This window comes from Schistocerca piceifrons, chromosome 7 (genome assembly GCF_021461385.2).
Source record: "Schistocerca piceifrons isolate TAMUIC-IGC-003096 chromosome 7, iqSchPice1.1, whole genome shotgun sequence".
Lineage (NCBI taxonomy): Eukaryota > Metazoa > Arthropoda > Insecta > Orthoptera > Acrididae > Schistocerca > Schistocerca piceifrons.
The window spans coordinates 402,136,561-402,157,687 of NC_060144.1; the positions used below are offsets into that span (position 1 = coordinate 402,136,561).

At 42.7% G+C, this 21,127-nt stretch overlaps 1 protein-coding gene across 1 annotated transcript in view; it reads left to right on the forward strand.

Annotated features, from left to right (window-relative positions):
- Positions 1-21,127, forward strand: part of LOC124804617 (brain tumor protein) — a 174,937-nt gene that overhangs the window by 144,064 nt on the left and 9,746 nt on the right. The window contains exons 2-3 of the mRNA XM_047264818.1: positions 14,204-14,405; positions 20,387-20,674. Coding sequence (XP_047120774.1) covers positions 14,223-14,405; positions 20,387-20,674 — 471 coding nt within the window. The 5' untranslated portion in view covers positions 14,204-14,222. The remainder of the gene's footprint in view (positions 1-14,203; positions 14,406-20,386; positions 20,675-21,127) is intronic.

Consider the following 21,127-nt stretch of genomic DNA (forward strand, 5'->3'; position numbering starts at 1 on the left):
GAGACTTACTGCTTTCTAGGACTAGTGTTCGATTCTCGATTGACGTGGATTTCCCATCGGCAGCCTGAGTAACACCAGCTGGGGTGCAGATTTCACTATCCTTCTGCAATTTTTACAAAGCCCTGGTATAATCTCGTCTGGAAGCCTGGCATACAGTTCGGCACCGTCCTCAGCATTGAGGATACTGAATCAGATACACCACTGTATGTTAATACTTCTGACTGGATGCTTTTGGACTAGCCTTGTGAACAGTTTACTTGTGGGGGCAGGGGTCCCTCCCTTGCGGATCAGGCACCAACAGCAGCTTGTCAATTATGCTGTCCACATTCACATCTCCTCTAAGCATCGGAACTACCATCTTTTTTCCAAACACGGGAATCCATCTCCTACGATGGTGGCACGGATCAGGGATGCTTTCTCCGTATCCTGTCGTCGTCTCTGAACTTCAGCTGTTTTCTCTTCCCACCTCTCCTCCGGACCCACTCACGTTCATATCCGTGATGCATCCCTCGGCCACAGCTTCGTCTGGACCTATCAGACTTGATCCCTTCTGGGGACCTCTGCGACCAATTTTTCTCCATCCTGGGGTTCAGTAGTAGTAGTAGTAGGTGGTGGTGGTGGTGGTGGTGGTGGTGGTGGTGGTGGTGGCTCGAGGCTTGCCAGTCACATGATCTTTGCTTGTACTCGCAAGGCATATATGCGACTGTGTTTCTTGCTGGATGGATGTAGTTTTCTCATTGTGGAATTGGTAACCAACTCTCTTGCTCTTGAGTATATCTGTTCCTGCGTCGATTGGTTCTTTCTTGTCTGTGACGACTCCTTGAGCAGTTTGCAAGCTCTCCACCAGTGTTGACCCTCGCCATCCCTTTGTCATTGGTATCCAGGATTCCCTGCATGACCTTGAACAATGTGGATGCTCATTGTCCTTCGTCTGGGCCCAAGGCCACGTCGAGATCTTGGTGAATGAACTAGCTGGTAGCCTAGTCAAACTAGCTACCAGTAAAGTCTCTTCAGATCGGTATTCCGGAAACACTTCAGATTTGTGTTAAGCTTTCAAGTTTTATTACAACTCTGGAATACAGAATGATTCACTCTTACTTCACCAGACAAACCACAGGTGATAATGAGAGTACGAATCTGTGGGGCTCCTCCACGCAGACCTCTCAGGACTCTGCCGTCCTTTGCCGGCTCCGCATCGGCCATACGTGGCTGGCTCATGTTCATCTCCTCCGTCACTAGTACAAACCCCCACTGTCGTTATGGTTCCCGTTTCTCGATGGTCAGCATTTTGCTGGACTGTCCCAACACAGCCGCACTGCGGTGGAAATTTATAATGTCCCTGACTAGCTATCCATAGCGTTAAGAGACGATGCCTCAGCGGTTGACTCAGTTTTAAGTTCTATTCGTGAAGGGGCTCTTTCACCACCCTCTTTATGGGAGGGCCACTTAATATTAACAGCCCATTAAGGGGTTGGCAGAGCACTCCGTTGCCTCCTGTGCCCAGACTGGACTGCGGCTGTCTGGGATTGGTGGTCCAGACTAGTACTCACCCTGCCTTTTCCTTCACTCTCCTTCCCCCTCTTGGGTGGTCTATTAAACTAGTTCATGCTCTCTCTCTGTCCGTGTTGCTAGAGTTTCCTAGGCAATTTCTGAATGGAGTACCTCTGGTAAGTGGCAGGAGCTGGAGATGTTGTCCCCCCCTCATTGCATTCCGCTTTCAGGGGCTTCTTGCTGCTCGGAAGATGGGACACCTTGCCTGCCTTTATTCCTCTGTCTCCTTTTCTTCTTGTCCGTTGTCACGCCTTCGTTGGCCTTTCGTATACCTTAGTCCCCCCCCTCCTCCCCCCGCCCACGGATTTGCGCGGAGGCTTTCTGATTTCCAATCGTGTAGGCCTGTATGTTAGAGGAGAAGGGATTTGATGATATCTAATAGTTCGATCTCTTTAATCATCCAGCCAACAGATCACTGTTGCGACTAGTCACTTATGTACCAGTTGATTTCTATTAACAAGTTTTCTAGATCTTTTCAGATGAGGCACACAGTAGTTGGGTATTAATGTTTATAGCGTGACGCTTGGTACTGGAGGTGCCATATTGCAGCACAATGGGCAGTTTAAAGAATCGAAGTGCTATGCATAGAACAGCTTCAAAATTCGTAGTCGTATTACGAGTGAGTTAATGTTTTATTTCATTTTCAGCACCTGAAAAGTCTGCTGGAAGTCGCTAAACGCTCTCATTCTCAAATATTGGATGAATATAGTGTGTGTGTGAGTGTGTGTGTGTGAGTGTGTGTGTGTGTGTGTGTGTGTGTGAGTGTGTGTGTGTGTAGACTAAAGCCACGTATGGAAATTTGTAAAGTCTGGGATTCGAACCCCCCGGGACTAGTGTTCTCCAGGCAGAGACGCTAACCGCTAACCACTACGCCACCCTGGCACAGTGGCACGGACTAGCCTAGCCCACTTGGTATTCCCCATGAAGTCGAACAGCATTGCTGAGGTGTGAATGGGACTTTGGATTGATGACGGAGGCGTGCTAGGGTAGTTCGTCCACTTGGGCAAAGCCACTAGTGCCAAGGTGGCTTAGTGGTTCACATATCTGCCTAGTGAGCAGGAGACCTGAGTTCGAATCCCAGCCTTCATACAAATTGTCACTTCTCGCTTCTGCCTGCACATATCCATCATAGATGTTTGAGAATTAATTTGGATGAATAAAGTGTGAGTAATTTGCGCAGTGTGTGTTCGCTACTTCAAGGCACACAGTTCGTAACTGTAATACTTGCCACAATGTTAGCCTTCAGTATAAAGTTGTACTTCCTAACGAGTAGATTATGACAATAATTTAAATTTAATCAAAGGAAATAATGGAAAATTAAATTTGTGTTGGTCTTGGAAACCGCTATAGGGGAACCTGCAACTGCGTCGTGCCCAGGACTAGTCATTTAGTAATAAGGATGTCTACCTTAGTAACAAAGATGTCTGTCAGTTCCCATTTTCATTGCCTATCGGCCACAGAATTAAGCACTGTTCACTACAAACATTTGAGTGTCACTGTACAATTGAACACATTCGATGTCTGTAGACGGCCGACATGGTCATTGTGATGTAATGTAGGAGTTGCAAATGCCACCAGATAATTGTCTGACACGGAACGTAGCTTTCTGACTCCCAGGTGGTAGTGTCCCAGTTAGCGAGTGCTGTTGGCTGAAACATCGAACTCATCCTTGCGTGAGGAGAATAGTTAAGTCCCATCAGGCAATAAAAGTTTAAATTTCCCGGGGGGTTACCTATATGGCTCAAAACGAATGCTGGAATGGTTCCTTTGGAAAGAACACGACTCATATATCTCTACAGTTAGAGCTTGTGCCCTGTCTCCAACGACCTGGTCGTTGATTGATCGTTAAGCCGTCGTCACAGAAGCAAGGTAACTAATATTATCTGATGTGGACGCGGGCGAGAAAGCCAACTTCACGAGATACAGCTCCGTCAGCACTCGGCGCATGGGGCGGACTAGTTCACATTATTTTGCACTCTTTTTTTTTTTAACTGCTCCCCATTGGCAGTTGTGGCTTTAATTTAGCTCGCAAACCACACAGTTTAAGAAAACAGACGCGCGTACCCTACGTTAGCTGTATTAAAACACGCATTTCCACCCTTGTCCACATGCTGATAAATAATAGCTTCAGTGTACATAAACAGTAATGACATAAAGGAAAGATACGTGTCCAGCCAGTAAGATGATCAGCTGGTAAGTTATAAAATCGATCAAACTCAATGCTAACACAGAGCGCATCTGTGTACACACACACACACACACACACACACACACACACACACACCATGTGATCAGAAGTATCCGGACAAGTTTTTCATATTAGGTGCATTATGCTGCCACCTGCTGCCAGGTACTCTGTATCAGCTACGTCAGAACTCATTGGGCATCGTGAGAGAGCAGAATGGTGCGCTCCGCGGAACTCAGGGACTTCGAACGTGGTCAGGTGATTGGGTGTCACTTGTCATACGTCTGCAAGCGAGATTTCCACACTCCTAAACTTCACTAGGTCCACTGTTTCCTATGTGATAGTGAAGTGGAAACGTGAAGGGACACGTACAGCACAAAAGCGTACATGCCGATCTCGTCTGTTGACTGACAAGAGACCGCCTACTGTTCAATAGGGTCGTAATGTGTGATAGGTAGACATCTATCCAGACCATCACACAGGAATTCCAAACTGCATCAGTATCCACTGCAAGTACTAAGACAGTTACGCCGGAAGTGAGAAAACTTTGATTTTATTTTCAAGCGGCTGCTCATAAGCCACATACCACGCCAGTAAATGCCAAAGCACACCTCTCTTGGTGTAAGGAGTGTAAACACTGGACGATTGAACAGTGGAAAAACGTTGTGTGGAGTGACGAATCACGGATCCCTTGGGTCACTCCCTTCCAGGTTTCTGCTAGTGGGAAAGACGACACCCACCAGTGGCTTAAGAGCCCGAAAGCAGCTGGTTTTAGGGCTTCACGCCCATCCGCTGTTCCGGAGACTGAGCCACGGAAATCCTCCCAGCTAGGGAAACCCAACGAGCAGCGCGAGAAATACGAAAAGAAAACCCCATAAGACTAGAAGTTGCGGTGGCACCCACACAACTGCTACCTACAAGCCCTGCGTCTGAGGATGGGGTGCAGATTTTGGCGTCCGCTGAGGACCTAAATCTCGCTAGACCCTCAGACACAATGGATATAGACTGCTCAGGCAATAAGTCGGTGGCAGCAGGTGACTCTGAGGCATAAACTACCTCATTGAGTGCTCCATGTCTTCCCACTGTCACGATGACGTCATCCTCCAGTGGAATTGCGGCGGTTTTTTCCACCGCCTGGCTGAGCTGCGGCAGCTGTTAAGCTCCACACCTGCTATCTGCATTGCCCTCCAGGAAACCTGGTTCCCAGCAATGCGGTCCTCTGCCCTCCGCTGCTATAAGGGATTTTACAGGAACCGTGGCGACTTTAATGGAGTGTCAGGTGAAGTTTGCGTTTATGTCCTAAACTCGATCTGTAGTGAACATCTGCCCCTTCAAAGCCATCTTAAGGTTGTGGCTCTCAGAATAAAGACGACGCAGGAAATAACTGTCTGCAATGTATATCTTCCTCCATTTGGTGCACTACCCCTAAATGTATTAGCTGCACTGGCTGATCGCATCCCTAAACCTTTCCTACATCTGGGAGATTCTAACACCCATAACCCCTTGTGGGGTGGCACCGTGCTTACTGTCTCAGTTCGACCTTTGCCTCTTAAATACTGGGGCCGCCACACATTTCAATGTGGCTCATGGTAGTTACTCGGCCATTGATTTATCAATTTGCAGCCCAGGACTTCACCTATCTATCAACTGGAGAGCACATGACGACCTGTGTGGTAGTAACCACTTCCCCATCTTCCTGTCACTGCCCCAGCGTCAGGCCCATGGACGCTTGCGCAGATGGGCTTTAAACAAGGCGGACTGGGAAACTTTCACCCCTGCTGTCACCGTTGACTCTCCCCCACACGGTAACATCGACGTGATAGTTGAGCAGGTGACTAGCTCAATTGTCTGCTGCAGAAAACGCGATCCTTCGCTTCTTAAAGGTGCCCCCGGCGTAAGGCAGTCCATTGGTGGTCGCCAGAAGTCGCTGAAGCAATTACGGAGCGTCGGCAAGCTCTACAGCGGCACCCTTCCTTAGAGCTCCGTGCTCGGGTTCGCCAACTTATCAAACGACGGAAGCAGGAATGTTGAGAGAGAGATACATTTCGACCATTGGGTGCCATACGTCATCTTCCCAAGTCTGGGTAAAGATAAAACGTGTTTTCGGGTACGAGACCCCCACAGGTGTTCCCAGTGTGACTATAAATGGTGTGTTATACCGACGCAACCACGATTGCCAACGGAGGCTGGAAGGGATCGTCCTCTCATTCAGTACATGCTACCATGAATCCTATAACGCCCCATTTACAGAGTGGAAGCTCCACAGTGCCCTTGCACATTCCCCCGACACAACTCCTGGGCCTGGTCGCATCCACAGCCAAATGATTAAACATCTCTCATCTGAGTACAGGCGAAATCTTGCGGTTATCTTCAACCGGATCTGGTGCGATGGCATCTTTCCATCGCAATGGCGGGAGAGCACCATCATTCTGGTGCTCAAACCCGGTAAAACCCCACTTGATTTGGATAGCTATTTGCCCATCAGCCTCACCAATGTTCTTTGTAAGCTGCTGGAACGTATGGTATGTCGGCGGTTAGGTTGGGCCCTGGAATCACGTGGCCTACTGGCTCCATGTCAGAGCAACTTCCGCCAGGGTCGCTCTACCACTGATAATCTTGTGTCCTTAGAGTCTGCCATCTGAACAGCCTTTTCCAGACGGCATAACATGGTTGCCGTGTTTTTTGACTTACGTAAAGCATATGAAACGACCTAGCGTCATCATTTCCTTGCCACGTTGTATGAGTGGGGTCTCCGGGGCCAGCACCCGATTTTTATCCAAAACTTCCTGTCCCTCCGTACTTTCTGTGTCTGAGTTCGTGTCTCCCATAGTTCCATCCATATCCAGGAGACTGAAATCCCGCAGGGCTCTGTATTGTATATTTTTAGTGGGCATTAACGGTCTAGCAGCCGCTGTCGGGCCGTCCGTCTCACCTTCTCTGTAAGCAGACGATTTCTACATTTCATACTGCTGCTCCAGTACTGGTGTTGCTGGGCGTCGCCTACAGGAACCATCCACAAAGCGCAGTCTTGGGCTCTAGCCCACGGCCTCCAATTTTCAGCCGCAAATTTGTCTCACGCACTTACGTCGGCGTCGTACCATTCATCCGGACCCAGAATTTTACCTTCATGACAATCCACTCACTGTAGTGGAGACACATCGATTCTTAGGACTGGTTTTCGACGCACGATTGACTTGGCTACCTCACATTCGTCAGCTTAAGCGGAAGTGCTGGCAGCTCTTCAGAGCCCTTGTCCAATCCCGAGTTGACTTTGGGAGTGTGGTTTATGGTTCGGCAGCGCCCTCAGCGTTGCCTTTACTCGTCCCTGTACACCACTGCGGGGTTCGACCTGCGACAGGAGCTATAAGGACAAGTCCGGTGACCAGCGTATTGGTGGGGGCTGGGGTTTCCATTGCATATCAGAGGTGTAAAACTGCTTGCCAGTTACGCAGCACACATTCATAGTTCTTCTGAGCATCCGAACTAGTCTCCTTTTCCCGCCCGCGGCAGTCCATCTCTCGCATCGGTGGCCCAGGTCATAGCTAACGATTGCGGTTCTCGTGCGGTCCCTTCTCTCCGAACTGGAGTCCTTCCCTTTCCCACCTTTACTTGCGGTCCGTTCACATATGCCTCCATGGTGTACGCCTCGGCCGCAGCTTCGTCTGGACCTGTCACGTGGCACTAAGGACTCCGTTAACCCTGCGGCTCTCCACTGTCACTTCCTCTCGATTCTTGACGTGTTCCGGGACTCTGAAGTGGTTTACACCGACGGCTCGGTGGCTGATGGTCGCGCAGGCTTTGCCTACGTTCACGTCGTCCATGTTGAAACAGCATTCCTTACCTGATGGCTGCAGTGTATTCACTACAGAGCTGGTGGCCATTTCTCGTGCGTTTCAGTGTCTCCGTTCATGCCATGGGGAGTCTTTTCTTTTATGTACTGACTCCTTAAGCAGCATGAAAACTATCGACCAGTGCTATCCTCGTCATCCTTTGGTAGCGTCCATCCAGGAGTCTCTCTATACCCTGAAACGATCCAGTCATTCAGCGGTGTTCGTCCGGACCCCTGGTCATGTCGGAAGCAAAGGAAATGAACTTGCTGGCAGGTTGACCGAACAGGCTACACGGAAACCACTTCTGGAGATGGGCATCCCTACAACTGACCTGCGTTAGTCATTACGCCGCAAGGTTTTTCAGCTTTGGGAGACAGAATGGCTAAATACCAGTACGTACAACAAACTAAGATCAATTAAGGGGACCACGAATGTGTGGAAGTCCTCGATAAGAGGGCCTCTCGCAGGGACTCCGTGGTTCTCTGCCGGCTCCGCGTTGGTCATGCCTGGGCGACCCACGGCTACCTCAGTGTCTGTGCGGCGCCCGGTTGACAGTGGCCCATATTACTCTGCTCTGTCCTCCTTTGGTTGCCCTGCGACTTAATCTTCGGTTGCTGGACTCGTTACCACTGATTTCAGCAGACAACGCCTCATCGGCTGATCTCAACGTGCGTGTCTTAGAGCAGTCAGCGCGTCTCACCATTGGTTTTCCGTTGTCCTTGTCTCCTTTGTAGGACCGGTGGCTTTTTTACAATACTTCCTTTCTTTCACGGACAGGTAAACCACGTGAGAATCGTACTCCTGCTGCTGCTGGAAATATACCACGGCGTCCACTGTTGAAATGAAAACGAAAAAGTCTCTTCAGTGGCGTGACACTCAGCATTTCGCAAATACGCGTTATACGCAAATATGCGGTGCTCTTCCTGCCGCAGCGTCATCGCTGCTGAAACAGCGTCCGATAGCGAGAGCGCTGTAGGAGGTTCCGCCATTCCACCACGAGGGTCATGGTACTAATCATTTAAAAAACGTCTGGTTCTCTTCAGTCGCTTGGTGTGTATCATAGCAAGAACTTTCTTTTCGAAAGCCATTTTGCTGCTCACCCACGATGGTTCGTAGTGTCTGTACAATTTATTTTTGGTGATATTGGTAAAAATTTACATGTAGAGTTCAGTAAGCTTACTATCTGGTGATCAAAATATGGACATTTTAAAAATTGTGAAGATAGGGATGACAGTTGACTTACTGCAGCTTTCAGGTATACTATCTTCTGCCGAGATATTTAACATGTGATGATAATGATTGTGTTCAGCGTCAAGGAGAACTACGTAGAGAACCGTAACAGGGTGGTAAAGACAAAACGAAAAAGTTGCTTGAACCATCCGTTCACATGAATCCCTGCTAGTAAGTGTGTAGAATCTCTGTTTTCCAGGAGATGGTAAAGTTCAACTGTTACCTTCGGTTTTTTCGTCCTTTCCCGAAATAAGTTAGGGCACTTAAAGAGAGAAACTAAAACTCACGAAATAGTGAAGGAATGGCTGGCGGATACTTGTTTAGATTGCACTCCCTCCGTGTACTGCAGAGTGCGTTGTGTGTAGATTTTATTATTATTATTGAACTCGGATTTATTCTCTTGTTTTCAGCTTCGATCAGCTAGAAAAGCAGTCCGTGGCTGTGCGCCTCACGTCTTTATTTCTTCCAGACTTATCGTCCTAGTAAATTCAATCAATAATAATTTTTGAATGTGTGATAGCAGTTTTCTGATGCTGATGGGTACAAAATACGTTTAGAATGTCTGAGCAGCATGTAGGTAGTAGCTTCTCTCGTCAGCATAGGTTTTTGAATAGCAACAAAAATCTGTGCTCGGCACCCCTTCTGTGAAGACATATAGCACAAAAACAAATGCATGTGTTAAAAATAAAAGCTTTCTAACTGGCGTCGTGATGCGTTCTTAGGGACATTCCATTTATTGATGTACATAATGGTGTTGAGTACCACGCAGTAAAAATAGGGCTACGTGGCGCCGTCAGCTCGTGCAGTTTTGGTGTCTAAGCGTGGCGTCACCCCGCCCCAACAGATGGCTGTTTACCACTAGAGGATCCGTGGCGCCGTGGGCGGGGTTATGCAAACAGGCTGTAGGCTGGCGTCGACTGGTCGGCGGGCTGTGGTCGGAAGCGTCGACGTATCGATCGCTAGGCCAGTCCGGAATGGCGCCCACTGGTGGTTATGTCTCCTCGAAGCAGTGAGGAGAGTCGATTTGCATATAAAGCAACCTGGTTCTAACAACACACACACACACATACATACTGCACCTTCAGTTTACTCCTTCCGCGTTCGACTTCATATTTCGAAAGCGAAGTTCCATTTTCGCGAAGGCTTGTTTCAGTGGCCTTTAAAATTCAGTAGCCCACTGCCGTATCCCGTAATAAACTTAAGAGGTAAACGCAATAGTCAAATGTTTATAAGTATGACTCGTCGCATAATTAAACATCGTTTCGATGTATAAATGCGCTAAGATTTCAGAGCTGTGTGTTGGTGAACATGAGCGACTGAGTTGGCTGAAGTGACATTGAAAGAAAATCTCTCCACGGGTTTATTCTATTACATAACATGGTTTTGGTATACAGCCCTTGATACTGATCACTGGGAAGTGCATACTCTAAATTGAAGACGGTACCATTCGTCTAGCAAACCGCAAGCCTTGCATTCTCAAAATATGACGCCGACTAAGAGACTGTGGTGCCTCGTATCGTCCACCTACTTCGTCGAAGTACTTAACTGCAGCGACTTGATTCGAGTGAAAAAGTAGCTTTGTCTGAGTACTGGTAGTCAAATTAACCTACTGTTTCTGCTTACGTATAGTCATCTGCAGCTACGAAACAAATTCCTCGGGAAATATCTCGAGGCCATTAACACAATCTTCGCTCGAGATCGAAGTTTATAGCCCAGAACAGCAGTGCTTCCGCGATGTTTTTCAAATAGACTCTGCGCAGTTGGTGTTTTTAAGTGTAGAAACAATACGCGATTACGATTTTTCTCCTAAAAATATTAAATCTTAAAACGACCATGAAATGAGGTCGTTAGACGTGACGCGTGACGGTGGCACATAAACACAAGCAGGACTAACTCAATCTTGGTCTCTTCCCATTTTGTTTTAACGGTTAACCAGTTTAGAGTTAATAACCATTATCAGAACGATAAGGGAAAAAATTATTTAAATAAAAATAAATTTTTAATATACCACATTTTTAAATTGGACTAAAAAATATAAAAATTCTCTTAGCCCCATACAGATTCCTAATCCCCAGACATAGTCCTGGAAATTTGTGATCGTGAGTTTTTAACAGCTACGGAAGTACTTGCAGGATATGAAACGAAAAACGTGGGGTGCATACAGTAGATATTAAGCGGTGACTTATTCATGCATTAATTATACTGTGTGTTCTAGAAGGAATGGTCAGTATTCAGGGATGTGATAGGAACCATCATTCAAAGCAAAAAAAGTAAACAAGGGCTCTAAAATGCATATTGTAAGAGCAATTAGCATATCTTGAAGATTATGTCGTAATAGATCTTACAGTACGCACTTCAGAGCCCTTCGAATGACCGTTCCTGTTACGTCCTGGAATAATGACCATTCCATCCGGGACACAGCGATTGCATGCGCCCTACGTTTTTCGGTTTAAATCTTGATAGTATTTTCATAGTTGAAAATGGATTCGACCTCTCACTGACGAGGCTTACCAGCAGTCGTTCTTCCCGCAAACTGTTAGCGACTGGTACTGGAAAAGGGGAAATGGCCTTGGTAAACAAAATACTCTTCACCACACGCTAGACGAAAGATTTGCATTTTATTGTCGTCCAGTTCTGATCAATTTTTAACTTTCGAAGCATGTGGCCGATAAGCAGGTTAGTGTAAAATTGGAAAAAATTGTATATAACAGGTGGCCAAGAAAGTGACCTAATAAAAAACAAGTTAAGGACAGGTATTGCAGAATTTGTGGAACATAAACCAGCTAAAAGTGGCAAAGGCAATCTGTTTACCTTACAAAACGCAGTTACACACAGGGCGTGTATCCACTAACTGATTCAGTGTGCAGGGTATTTTAAAAAAACAGGTAAAAGTTTATATTCTTGGCGCCAGTGGCATTGGTGGGAGGTGCGGTTACATTTATTAAATAACCAAATATCCAGTGATTTGAAACTGCCCCAACCACTAGCGCCAATAATTGTTAGCATCCAACCATTATTTAAGCATCACATACATTGTTAATCAGCTAAGTTCACGACTACGCGGTCTCTGTATCAATGCATATTTAAGGTAATTAGCTTACTTGTTTATTGTGACGATGCAACAGGTTCATGTTCAGGTTTCAGAATCCTGCAGCGTCTTTATTTTTATGCTCCTCATGTAGATAAGACGATGGCTGTGAATCTGAAACCAATTATTTGTCCAAGTAAATTAGAATGTGATACAAAGACAGAGTTCTACAGTTTATCAGAAGAAAGCGGCTAACAGCTTGTTTTAAATATTCTTTTCATCAACATGAAGGAACTTCTTGGTAATTCGAAGTGCAGGGTATCACAGAAAAACTCCGAATAAACGAGTTCACTGTAACACAAGTTTAAGATAAAATAAAGAAAATTTAAAAAAAAAAACGTTGCCGAAGTACCATAATTCTTTGTAAAGAGGAGCAGAAAATGTATCTAAAACTAAAAATATTATATACCTTTTTTGTTTTAATATTTCTCATGAAAGGCACATACAAATTTGTGAAAAATGTAACGAGTTGAATTTGCAAATAGATCAGGCATATTTTCTGCTTACTGTCTTTGAGTGTGTCCTCCTCCCCCTCCTGCTGCATCAGAATCCATTTAGGCATCATCTTTGTTCTTGTTGCACATAACAGGCAAAATTTCAGCGTCAGTCAGGGTGCCATGTAATAGTCAAAATGTACGAAGTCATCAAATGGTAGATTTTTCTTCAAATTTAGTATGCAGGGTGGAAACTGAAACCTGTGGGGAAAAAAGTTCCTGAATTAATAGATGCAGATCCTGTTACTTGTGCCCATGCTACAGAATTTTGCACAGCATACAAAATAGCATAAATGAAAATCAGGAGGCAGTGTCCATGGTACATTCTCTTATCAGACTTGATGCCAAATTTTGGCGTGACAAACCTTCATATTTCAACAAGGGATAGATTGTAAAAAACGCTTGGAATGAGATAATTTGTCAGAGCATTTTGTCTGCCCGTCAGAAAATTAGTGAACCATTAACTTATCTACAAATAGATAAGCTATACTATCAGCCTCGAAAATTACCAATTTTTTTCCTGGCTTTAACTTCATGTATTTTAAAATTGACATGTGATTTAATTATTAGCACCACTGAAAAGAGTGCATTTAAAGGTATAAGGACCTATTTTCATTCCAGTGCTCCTACATTTAATGCGCAAAACCTTTGGTTTAAATATTTGGGTTTTATCAATATTTAAATAGTGTTTCAACATCGGGTTTTTTTAGTGTAGTTGGCTGTACCAGAATTGCTCAAAAGATAGCTCATTACACCTCCAGCAGTTTTCGGTTCCTGGTGTTAACTCATAAACTGAAGTGATTCTGTTTACTAAGTCGCCAGTTTAAAGTGTAAAAATCCTGATATTAAATGTAAATAGGAAAGCTAGCACCCACAGAGAACTGGTCAACAACTGACAAAGAGAAAGTTTACTTGACTGAAACCCATAAGGAAATTGGTATCAGTCTTACCTTTGTTTCTATAATCTCTGTTAACAGAAGGAAAATACATTAGTTTGCCTCTTAAACAGGATTATTAGTTAAACCACTTGCTCACTTGTAGAAGCAGGCTGGTAAAAAAATTTAAGTTATTCACGGATTTGTCCCACTGGACGTCTTCTGGAAAGCCACATAAACCTAAATAATTAAAACTGAAAAGGATTTTAGACTGCACGTTGATAACAAAATGGTCTGGAAAAACATTTTTTTTTTTGTGGTTCCACTATATGGAAACAGCTATATAACTAGAAGAATTTGGCAAAATTGAACACAACTTGGTGGCTGGCTGGAGGAGAGAAGAAACCCAGCCTGGCAAGAAAGAAAGACCCAGTTCACGAATCTTGATCGCCAGATTTGACAAACCTGAAACACAAATGTGAATTACAATCATTATCCAAAATTTGTGTTTTTATTCCCATCAGAACGAGAGCTCAGGTTTTCGTGCAAATCCAGTGGAACCATCTTCAATTAAGCATTGCTGTGCTCAAGAAAATAGATCTTTCTTTGGATGACAACAGATTGTTACACATTAGAATCTCTGCTTTCATATTGCCATTGTTCGAATGGCAGCTCACTTCCCTTCTGCTTTCCTCCAAACACCAAATTCCAAGGTGCTGTAACTACTTAGCATTCTCACTGCTTGGCATTTGCCCAGAAAATGCATTGTTCATATATCCATTACTACCTTTTCCATGTTAGAGGAAAAACTCTTACCTCACTATTAGATAAGTAACATTACTGTGTTTGTTGTCATTATTATGTAAGAGGGTTTTATAGACTTAAATTTTCACATATAAATTTCTCGTGGAAAAACTGTGGTTTGTATTAGCATAGTTCATTGCCGGCAGGGATGAGTGGTGACTGAAGATGGCGACCCCGCCGCCTGCTGCCTCTGCTGTGGACGTTGCGCCTGGAGCCATCCCAAGCCCCGACGCCGTCAACGCCATATCTGAAACTCCAGACGCAGAACGCCTGAGCCTCAGCAGCAGCTGTTCCTCCTCTAGTTCCAGCTCACCTTGTGTGCTCTGCTCGGACACCCATCCGCTCGAAGTGAGTGTTCTTTACTGATGATGTAGAATATGGAGAGCTTCTAGGGAAGACATTTACTTGAAAACTTAACTTTATCTCACTGTGCATTCTTTGATAGTGATAGTCACAGGAGAAACGCAGTTATGCATTAAATAATTATCTTCGATTTCATTATATTTTGCAGCAGATCTAGAGCAGTTTGTAGTCGTATTTAACACATTAGGTTTTGTAGTAACTTCTTTCCACTATACCTTCTTCATAGTTTATCCACTCCATACTTTACAAAATCATCAGCAGATTGTGGAAGTAGTAATCGTCAGTTCTGTATGGGAAAATGCAAAATTGTTAGTAAAACCTTTTCATGGTAATATAGCTGCATTTAGATCCAATTAAAATTCTTCAGGGCTGTATTATTAGTGCCACTTCAAAGCAAATGCTCCAATTAACAAATCTTAAGTGTACAAATTTGTCTGCTTTTATGCAGAATTAAATACATAGCTTTCCATTTTGCAGTATTTGTACTGTTGTTAGAGGTTTTGTTAATGAATTCTTTTCTCATACCTTCCCTAGCTTCTTTTGTATTTGCTTTCATTATTATTTCTGTAACAGAAATGAAAGTTTCTCTAATGATAATATTCGTCACTGTATTATTGCACATGGTAATTCTTACGTTTAATATCTTGCCTTTCTCCTTGGAAGTGTACAGCATACCTTTAATTTTACACAAATTTGTGCAGGTTTACACTAAATAATTTGTTGAAATATTTGCTGCAGTGTTTCCATTCTTCTGGTTAGATTTTTTGTTGAAGTATTGAATTGTTGGAATTTTAACCTTTGCACTGTCTGTTCCGTGATGTTTCCTGCTACACTGGACATTGCTTGGCTGATTAAACTGTGCTATCTTCTCTACCTGGGTCCTTACTTTTGTGCGATTTGTGTACGCGCTGTGCAGAAGAAACATATATGAACATTTTGCAGTGCTGTATTCGTCAAATTAATGTGCTTGTTACAAAGCATACTCCTTACTACCTATCTGTTTCATCTTACTGTCTTGGCTAAACTTCAACACCAAATTCTCTCTCTCATAAGTGTATGTACTTAACAGCTGTTCGTTATAAATACAATGCTACAATTCATAAATAGACAGAACTAAATTGTAATTGCAGTGCCAGATAGGGGATCATAGGTTTCCTATTGTGCTAGGTTTCAGGGTGCAGTTTTTTATGGATTTGCACTTATGTGGAAGTTTCAATTTTCACTTTATGAGGCTGTTTAAGAACCAGATGTTTTCTGATCTTGTTGCTGTAGATATTTAGCAATCCTGATACAGAAATCCAACAGTTTCAGCACATTTGTGAAGACTGTATACAAGTCCTGTTCACCTTGCCTAGATAGGTCCATCAGATCACAAGAGCCACTCAGGTCCACTAAAAATTAGTTTGTGCATGCATTTAACTCATCTCATTTTGCCAAAAGTGCTTCTGTGATACGGCTACCTGTAAGTTTCTAAGGATTCATTAATTCATGCTTACCTCTAAACATGGTTAAAATTTCTAGAAGAAAGTGCATGTAGCATTTATCCATACAAGAACATGGGAAACCTCTAGAGCATGTACAAAAATACATTTTAATTTTGTCTGCAGCCACATCTTTCACAGCCCTGCACTGGCTGTAGATCAAGAGATACAGGCGCAGTAGCACGTTGCTTTGACTGTAACCATTTCCTGTGCACTGCCTGCATGATGGCCCACCAGTTCATGCACTGCTTTGAGGGCCACACAGTCCATTCACTTGAGAAAGAAGAGATAATGCAAGTGACAATTGGTGCCAACCCTAACAACAAAGCTGGTTCCCCTGTATTGTCACCAGGCATTCAGTTACAGGTATTAAGTGATTCTTAAGGAAGACAGTGGTGCATGTGTGTGCTTAGGGGAGGGCTGTAGTCTCAGTAAAAATTACAGGTGAGTTAGTTTTGAAGTGTTTCTTGTGAGCCTTTGTGGGGAACTTATAGTGGGGTTGCTGTTGTTACCAATGAATGGTACTATTGTTTTCTGTAAAATTAAGAACAACTTGAAGTGTTGTGGTATTGTTGCTGTAGGAGTCTTCATTAGTTTCAAATTGCTTTCTACTGTTTCTGCCACAGTGTAATATAATTTGATATCCTTATCAGGTAAAAGTAAATAGCCTGTTTAGTAACACTTGTCTTTCTCTCTAGTAGTTGCATTTATGAAACAGATAAAAACAATTTCTGTTATGTAGGCAGTGGTTTTTAGTAATTGCTATCCATGCATGTCGACATGTGATGTGAAAGTGCTGAAAAATAAATTTTTTCTTTATAAATCTTGTATTAGAATTCTTCACTCCTGTTTGAAACAAGAACTTGCCTGTTGTTCAACGAAATGTTACACTTTCCTCTATAATAGCTCTTTTACACTTAAGCACAAAAACCAATAATGATGCTGAAGCATCCATACCCTGTGCAGCACAGTTCATGCATGTAGTTACTGAATTGCAGATGTTTGTTTCGTAACTTCTTGCAGTGATTTTCCTGATGACATTTGTGTTTTAATGGATATATGAAACATTGTTTGCTTTTTGTAAAATTTATCAACAAAATAATCTAGCAATTTGGGAGTGGAAATAGGTACATTTACATTCCTATTTGTAATGTAAATGTACAGTAGAATTGTGGTGGTTCTAGTGAAAGTTAGTTAACCAGTGGTGTATGCAAAGTTAAAGTTCTGTACTTTGTGGCCTGTTTATTGGCTCTACCGCAGTAATCATAATGATTATTGTAACTAAACCATTTCCAGTAATTAAATATCTTGACATATCATTTGTCACAAATATTTCTATGATCGGTTAGTGATAAAACTGACACTTCCTCTATAGCAATCACGTTGTCACCATTATTCAGTGATAGATAACTGAAACAATCATGTGCATGTCTTCATTGTCTGAGCAGACTAAATGTTCTACACATTTAGGCGAATTACTGTTGTTTCCCCCCCCCCCCACTTCAATCCTCAGTTTGTGACTGTAGCACAAAGTATGCTCTGCCATACATTTCATGCCTTGTTGAGCATACTTCTTGGTGGCCAGAAGCCATGGGAAGGAAATGTATGTGATGTTGGTAGAAAGTCAGTCCTCCAATACTGAAGCCTTTGTGGTGTATTTGTCTCCATAGTCCTGTTTGAAATGAGTTTGGGCAATCTACATTCAAATCAATGGTGGTCTGACTTGGTGTAGGCCTTCAGTTACCTCATACGGTTCTGTGGCGGTAATGTAGTCTCCTGTGCAGCAGTTTATGCATGTGGAAAACATTATCTGCAATACTGAAATTCCTGGAAACCCAACTTCTTCTGTAAGCACAGATAAGCCTAAAGTCTTCTGGCTTTCTTTATGCACCCCATCAATTACTCTGTCGGTACAGCAATTATGCCCATTGTTTCCAATCTGTCTTCCCACTACAGTTTTGCCCTCTGACTCCCTGTAGTACCATGGGTGTTATTCCATTATGTCTAATAACAAATGTCTTCTCATTCTTCCTGTCATTGTTCCTCATATATTCGTTTTCTTGCCAATTACACAGGCAACCACCTGATTGCATATCAGAACAGTACACTTAAGTGTTCGGTATCTTTCTGTAACACATCATCTTGAGTACTTCAGTCTTTTTTAATTTTATTTTTTCTTATTTTACCATAGTCTTTGATTCGCTTCAGTACAACGCATTGGTCCGTGTATATATTCTCAGAATATTCCTGCTCAAATTAAGACCTAAATTTGATACTAGTAGATGGTTATAAATGAAGAATGCTCTTTGTGCCTGTTTGAGTTCGATCCTTATATCCCCTTGCTTCGGACATCTTGCATTATTTTGCTACTGAGGTAATGGTATTCCTTCACCTCATCTACTGTGCGGTTAACAATTTTGATAAGTTTGTATCTAATCGTGTTTCTGCTTTTTCTCATTACTTTCTGAAGTTTAATCTCAATCGATAGTGTGAATTCAGTAGACTATTCATTCTATTTCAATAGTCCAGTAATTCTTTAATTTTCATTGACAGTAGTAATGTCATTTGTGAATCTTGCGATTGATATTGTAAGGTTACGGTTGTAAGATAACTATCTGTGTTGAGGTAATTGGATTACGTTGAGTGAGGCTGAAGCTAAAATCTTTAGTGGAGTAATAGCTGAAGTCGGAAGGGTATAAAGAGTACTAAGCAATAGAGAAGAGAAGCAGATGTGTTTATTCGTTTGTCATCATAAATAAGTGTTCCAATAAAATAAACAATTTTTATTTAACTGGTAAAGTAATAAGATTTTACTTCTATAGTAATAATGAGTGACATAGTACATGGCTATTCATTTCTTTGTAGCGTAGGTGGTGCATCTTATCCAACAAGACCATCACAAGCTAGAGCATCAGAATGTAATAAGGTACATTTTATGTTTACACCAAATTTTGTTGTATAAATTAATGTACAGGGTGTACTGTTCATCTAATGACTGCAAGCACAGGGTGGTTTGTCGGTTGCTGAAACCACACAGGCTGGTGAAATGGGCTCTTGCCTTGTAGGTTTCTTGCTTATCAGAGCTCGTGGCTCTATGGCAGAGTTAGAGCAGATGAAATAGATTTCTTTTTTCCTGCAGACCTACAGGTTCTTGCACACACTTCGGCTGTTCGGTTTCAGACGTGAAGTGTAGACATGGGTCTCCTTCACAGTAACAAATTGGCTTACAAAATTAGTTTACTTTTTTGCCAAATATTCCAACCTTAACAAATCCAAAACTGTTTGCTTTTGATCAAAACACAGTAAATGCAGTACACAGAAACAGAAGTCCCCACATAAGAACAAAGACACCTCACTGAAGCTTGTATGCCTATGCACTGATAGTTTTCCTATTCTCCGAAAAAATTGTTTCGGCATAATGCAGTATATAAATCTGTGACAGTGTTTTGCTTTTGCCAAAGCCTTATTAGAAATGCAAGAAGTGTGATTTGTATTTGCATGTACAAAAGTTGCCTGTGATTTGAAGACTGATGTTACACTACTAGGTTGCCACTCAACTGTGAAGTTTCTGCAGTGGATTGAAATAACAAATTATTATTTATCTTGAAAATTATTTGACTGCAGGCCTCTTGTGTGTAAACAAAATTTCATTGGTGTACCTATAGTGACAAACATCCCATCTGTTTCAAAATGAATCCTGTGTCACGACTCTTGACCCAGACTTTTTTCCCCGAAAACTGAAGAGTTAACACTAAACTCCTTAAGAGCTACCTTGTGTGTGGCCCCATATTAATATGCTGTAGATTGTTGAAATCAGTGAATTACAGGTAATATGTTAGTCTTAAAATTGAGGATGACATGTTTAGATGGAGAAAGAGATGTGGCTGTTAAGTGTTGAAAAATTTATCTGTATAGCTGGAAGTTGATCTTTCGCTGAGCACCTCCAACAAATTTTTGCTGATATTTCTGATTGTATTTCTTTCTTGTTGTAAAAGTACCAGTATGGCAAATAAGTATTAAAGTTGACATTTGACTACTATTATTGCTCACTTCGTACTTCAAAATCACTCTTTCCTGCCACACGCCCCCTAATTTCTGAACAACCTGTATAGTACCAACATAAAAAATTGTCCGTCTGACATCACCACTATCTGTGCCAAGCCAAGAACATTCACCTTCCTCCATACGGAACAAATGAACATGTCACTCTTTGCAGCTTCAAAAAGACCGCTTACCAGATGATGGCTTTTATTCTGGCACATAATGGGTTTTCTTTGTTTCGTGGGAATGCTTTCAATACATTCATTATTTTGTTGTTTGTACCTGAAGTAGAGTGTGATGCCTTCAAAAAATTTGATCCCAGTACATTGGCTCACAGATCAGTGGCTGCCTTGGCAAGTGCTGCATAGAGTATTTACACACATTGGTAAAGTAGTAAATGGACTTTCTTTTAACAGTATTTTTTTCTTTCTCTCTTCAAATCAGCAACCAACAACACTTCTTGGTGAAAAGGGAACAAACAGTTCAGCTGCCTGGTGTGCTCGTCACAAGTCAGAAACTGTGTCACTTTTCTGTCGCACGTGTCTTGTTGTGGCGTGTGCAGAGTGTGTACGTGTGGATCACAGTGGAGGCTCACATGAAATAGAGCGTGTTTCGGAAGCGGGTCCTAGACAACAAGAAATGGTGGCACGTACTGTTCTAGAAGGGCGTAGCAAAGCTGCAGACATAAGAGCTACTGTCAAAAATATAGAGCTAGCTGCCAGTCGACTACAGGTAATTGCTGAAAATCATCTCTGTCTAGTTCTTTATGGTTTCAGATACCATATGCATGATATAACATAAAGACTGCAATTTTTATTATAAATTCTGCTTAGTTTAGTCTGCAATGCTGAATGTAAACTTCTGTTTGTCAAGCTGTGGCTGATGATTATAAAGCTTCAAACAATTGTTAAAGTCAATAACTGTTGAGAGAGATGTTCCTAGATGTGGATGTGGATAGTGTAAACTGCCATAGGAGTTTCCAGCATCTTCTCTGATTTGATCTGTTAAACCAAAAATCATTGGTGAGCGGGGGATATAACAAAGTTGATGTTCATACTTATTATATTTGCCCAGATTGTTACTATTCTTCTATGCTTATGTCTCACGAAAGTAGTAGCAGAGACTTGATTCCCCCTCCCCCTTAAAGTAAAGCAGCATATATATTGAAAGTTGCATTTTCTCTAG